This window comes from Podarcis erhardii (assembly GCF_964252035.2).
Source record: "Podarcis erhardii genome assembly, chromosome: 13".
Taxonomy (NCBI): domain Eukaryota; kingdom Metazoa; phylum Chordata; class Lepidosauria; order Squamata; family Lacertidae; genus Podarcis; species Podarcis erhardii.
Genome location: NC_138502.1, coordinates 5,333,749 through 5,339,066, shown reverse-complemented (window position 1 = coordinate 5,339,066; position 5,318 = coordinate 5,333,749). Strand labels below are relative to the sequence as shown.

The 5,318-nt window shown below is 48.0% G+C and overlaps 1 protein-coding gene across 1 annotated transcript in view; it reads left to right on the top strand.

Moving 5' to 3' along the window:
• The window catches only part of LRP10 (LDL receptor related protein 10), a 13,436-nt gene continuing 8,118 nt past the window's right edge, over window positions 1-5,318 (top strand). The window contains 2 exon segments of the mRNA XM_081838513.1: window positions 1-559; window positions 3,707-3,745. Of these exon segments, the coding sequence (XP_081694639.1) occupies window positions 493-559; window positions 3,707-3,745 (106 nt within the window). The 5' untranslated portion in view covers window positions 1-492.

Here is a 5,318-nt window from a genome sequence, read left to right as displayed (position 1 = left end):
CACCCCACCCCACCCCGCGCTCCTCCCCGCCCCGGGCTGAGAAAGTTGCAAAGGCAGGAAGTGGAAGGAGGAAACAAAAGTTTGCAAACATTCGGGGCGGAGAAGAGGGCGACGGGGACGCGTCCTCTGCAGCGCCCGGAAAAAAACACCCCGAAAAACAAGCAACCCCGGGGAGGAGTCGGCGGAACGGGGCGCCACGAGGCCCGAGGCCGCGGCGATGGGCCACCAGCTGCGCTGACTTGGCAAAGGGGCCGGGGATGGAGGCGTAGAGGTCAAAGCTGGGGAGGGAAAGGCGCGAGAAAGTGAAAGCGGCCGGCTTCCATCGCAGATTCGGGGGAGTCTTTTCTTTTTTGGGGGGGGATTATCTCCTCTCCACCATCCCCAAGGAAGGATCCACCGACCAGCCTTGAGATCTGGCTTCCTCCTCCGCGGCCACGACGCGTGGGAACCCAAGAGGCGCCGGAGAGGACGGGGAATCGGGCAGAGGGGGCGATGGGGCCCCCCAAGATGCCGACGCCTTCGGGGCTCGCCCGGGGCTTCCTCCTGGCGCTCCTGCTGGGTAAGAGAGAGGGGCGCGTTGGGCGCGGGGTCGGCTTGCCTTTGGGGGCACAAGCGCCCCTTTTTCGTATGGTGCCCTGTTGCTGAGATGATGGCGATGGGCGAGGGCTGCTCAATCTGTGCCCCCTCCCCAAGATATGCCGGGGCTCCGGTTCCCACCAGTTCCGACCAGCATCTCCAGTGGTCAGAGATGATGGCAGTTGTGGTCCAGCAAAGCCTGGAGGGTCAAAGCTCGTCCTTTGCAGCACCCCACATTTTTGGTGGCCAGGGGTGGGGGCAGAGATCTGCCCATTCAAAGACACACCTGTAGAGTTTGGTCTCTATACCTAAGCTAAGTGTGGTGATGGCCAATCCACTGGTGTCAATATTAACCCCAGGTCTGAAAAAAAGGGGTCAGCGCAGTACTTTTTGCAGTTATGGGTCACTGGACCCTTGTTGCACCTGGGAGTCCTTTTCTCCCAGGAGACCTGGTATCAGCCCAGGTGAGGAAGAAGCTTCCTTGATGGATGGGATACAGGGAGCCTTGCCATGACTGGATGGAGTTTAAGCATTTCCCTTGCATGTATTCCGGTTTATACCTGATGGAGGAAACCTGAGACTGTGGAGTTCGGCCTAATAGCCTTCCTGCCCGGCTTCCCCAAGCTGGTGCCTCTAGTTGTTTTGAACTTCAGTCTCTTAAAACATATGGGGAGCAGAATTTGCTCTGAGTCATGCACCAGGTCAAACCTGCTCTGAATCTCCTCTGCTTCCTGCAGGCAACCTGTCAAAGGCCTTGTTTTCTTCTCAGGTTCTCTAATTTGAGAGAAATCTGACATCAAAATATGTCAGTGTTTAGAAAACTCTGGAAGACACGCTATGGTCTTGCGGGGCACTCTGCTGCTGACCTCAGAGTCACCGTAGTCCAGGAATATATATATATATATATATATTGCAAAGGGTTGCTCTGTTCTTATCTTGTTTTTAACAGGCTATTCACCTTTCTGTTTATAAGGGGTTTTGTGTATTTACCGTATTTTTTGCTCTATAAGACTCACTTTTCCCCTCCTAAAAAGTAAGGGGAAATGTGTGTGCGTTTTATGGAGCGAATGCAGGCTGCGCAGCTATCCCAGAAGCCAGAAGAGAAAGAGGGATTGCTGCTTTCACTGCGCAGCGATCCCTCTTGCTGTTCTGGCTTCTGGGATTCAGAATATTTTTTTTCTTGTTTTCCTTCTCCAAAAAATAGGTGCGTCTTATGGCCTGGTGCGTCTTATAGAGCGAAAAATACGGTAGTTCATAGAATTTATAGACTGCTTTATAGAGCAACAACAACAACAAACCAGCCTCAAAGCAGTTTACAAAAAGAAGTTATTGTTTTTTAAAAAAGATAAAAACAAGTATTTCATAGAATAAATAGAGTTGGAAGAGACCCCCCCAGGGTCATTTAATCCAACCCCCTGCAATGCAGGAACTTTAAGTAAAAATTCAGAGATAATTAAAATCAATGATAAGCTACAAACCACATTAAAACACATGTCAGTGTTCTTCTGCCTATCAGGATAGGCTTGCCTAAACAAAATTATTTTAGCAGGCATATAGCAAGAGTATAGCAAATGTGCTTGTCTGGGCAGGGAGTTGGTATTATTACTATTTTATTTTATTTATTTATTGAATTTATATACTGCGCTATGCTTGGGGATCTCAGGGCTGTTCACAGAATAAAATCAAGATATAAAACCACAAAATACCTAATAAAAATAAAAGTAGCCCCCCCCCCCCAAAAAACCACACACATTTTAAAAAGGCATAGGATGTAAATCGCATCAACCAAAGGCCTGGTTAAAAAGGAACATTTTTTGCCTGGCACCTAAAGATGTATAATGAAAGCGTCAGGCGAACTTCTCTGAGGAGAGTATCCCACAAACAGGGAGCCACTGCAGAGAAGGCCCCGTTCTCATGTTGCCACCCTCCAGACCTCTTGAGGAGGAGACACACTCACAAGATGATCCCAGGTTCATATGAAAAGAGGCAATCCTTGAGGTATTGCGGTCCTGAGCCATTCCAAAGTGTGGCTATTGCCACACTATAATACTGATTTCTTTCCAATGTGGAACAGACAATATGTGGCACCTATAACAGTTCCCCAGACTGAAGTGGCCGAGTGGACATATAAAGAAATAAAACCTCTTGTAAACATATTGCAGGTATGTTACAGTGGTGCCTCGCAAGACGAAATTAATTCGTTCTGCAAGTTTTTTCGTCTTGCGAGTTTTTCGTCTTGCGAAGCACGGTTTCCCATAGGAATGCATTGAAAATCAATCAATGCGTTCCTATGGAAACCGCCTTCAGACCAGGTCCGGGGACAGTCTGTCCCCCGACCTCTTCTGAAGGCTGGGGGGGGGGACAAGGGCTTTTCTTCCCACCCCCAGCATTTTAAAAAACCCCGGGACAGCAGAGGACTTCTCTGATTTTAAAGCCCCCGGGAAGGCAGGCGGGGGGACCTCTTCTGAAGGCCGGCGGGGGGCGAAAGTCTTTGCTCCCCCCCGCCTGCCTTCAAAAGCCGTCCGGGATAGCGGGAAGCGCTTCCCTGCTATCCCGGACCGCTTTTAAAATGCTGGCGGTGGGGAGCAAAGCCTTTCGGCCCCCGCCGGCCTTCCTGGACCTCTTCTGAAGGCCGGGGGGGGGAAAGGCTTTGCTCCCCACCGCCAGCATTTAAAAGAGGTCCCCGGAGATTTCCCTATGGGCTTTCTTCTTGCGAAGCAAGCCCATAGGGAAATTCGTCTTGCGAAGCAACTCGCAAATGGAAAACCCTTTCGTCTTGCGGGTTTTCCGTCTTGCGAGGCATTCGTCTTGCGGGGCACCACTGTATTCCCAAGCTGCTGAGGGCTTTATATACAAGGAGTAGCCACATGGCTGGCTAGCAAATTGGCAACCGTTGCAAAGGTGTTCTGTGCTGGCAAGGTTATTGTTTGTTGTTGTTGCCATGCATGAGTATTTATCTACCAGCTGAACTCTGGCAAAGTGCACTCCAACCTAATGGAGGCTTAGGCCACAATGAATGTGCTCCTTCAACATACCAGGAAGTCCTTCGTTTGTGTGTTTTCCCGATAAGCAGACTTAACACAGACAGCCTGTCTGGAATTTGACTTTCTCTTTCTTTTCTATTCCTTAGGTGGGATTCAGCCCACTGAGAGCAACTCCTCACACATGGGTGAGTTGGGGGGTAGAGGTGGGGGCACAAGGCATGGGACAGAGAGGGAAGGTGGGTGCGGAGGAGGGGTTTTTGTTTATATTTGAAGGTCCAGAAAAGAGTAACAAAAATTGTCAAGGGGGTGGAGCGATTCCTATGAGGAAAGGCTGTAGCATTTGAGACTTAGTGAGTGAGGGGTGACATGACAGAAAATTTATAAAATTATGCATGTCCTAGAGAAAAGGAGATGCAGAAAAGTTTTTTTCCCCTCTCATAACTTTTCATTTTCATTTCATTTTTAATTTGTATACCGCCTTTCTATATTACGATACCCAAGGTAACAAAATATGCAACAAACAGCACACGCCTTATCTGATCCAATACAAAAAGTCGCAATAAAGCTTTCAAATGGAATGACTTATATCAGATAAAGTCATTTTGAACTGTCTGTTAATCATAGTACACAATAAAATCAACTCTCAAAACATCAGCAAATCATTGTTAAACAAGAGATTCACCCTTAACACTTGCAGTAAATAATTACTGAACTACGATCGATAAAGATAACTGCAAGTCGCAGTGCGTACAAAACCATGTTAAAAGGTCAAATTGGGAGACAGACACATGGCTTTTAAAACTATTTCTCCCCTTAAACAACTCTTCGGGAGAACTCACAGACATCCAGCAAAGTTGAACGTTGGAAGATTTCGGACAGATAAAATGAAGCAATTCTTAAACCAGTGCATAATTAAACTAGGATTTGCTCCCACAGGAGGCAGTGATAACCATCTTGTGACCATCTTGTGTGGCTTTAGAAAGGGATTAGGCACTACAAGGTCTATCAGTAGCTGCTAGCTGTAATGGCTGTGCTTTGCCTCTGTGGTTAGAGGCAGTAATGCTTCTGAACACCAGTTGCTAGAAACCTCAGGAGGAGAAAATGCTCTTGTGTTCGAATCCTGCTTGTGGATTTCCCACAGAAGGATGCTGGACCAGATAGGCCATTGCAGGCTCGTATTACGGCCTAGTTTTATTTTTATGCAGCCGCCTAAACAGTAGTTTGCTAGAAATAAGATTCCTGTGGCCCTTCAGACTTTGTGGGACTCCAGCTCCCCTCAGCATGGCTCCTGATCAGGCATGAGGAGAATTACAGCCCATCAATATTTGGGGTGTCACACATTCACCAACCCTGAGGGAAAGGCAAGGGTAGCCAACAGCCAATGCAGCACTTGTAAGGGGTGATGCAAGTTGCTGTCCAAAAATAGCTGGCTATCTCCACATTGGGTTTGGAGAACCAGGATGCCGTGACAAAGGCTCAGAAGGAGAAGGAAAGGACACTGAGCAGGGGGCCGGGTAGCCATTTCAGGGATAAGTGACAGCAAGGGAGAGACTCCTGAAATGACCATGGAGACTATGGTGCCTAGAAAGATCTTGATACCTCGGTTTTCGAACGTAATCCGCTCCAGAAGGCCATTTGACTTCCGAAATGTTCAAAAATTGAAGCATGCCATTTCTGGAAGTATTTGCTTCTGGGAAACTCATTACAGAAGCCATATTGTGGCATATTCGGCTTCTGAAACATCGAAAACCCGAAGCA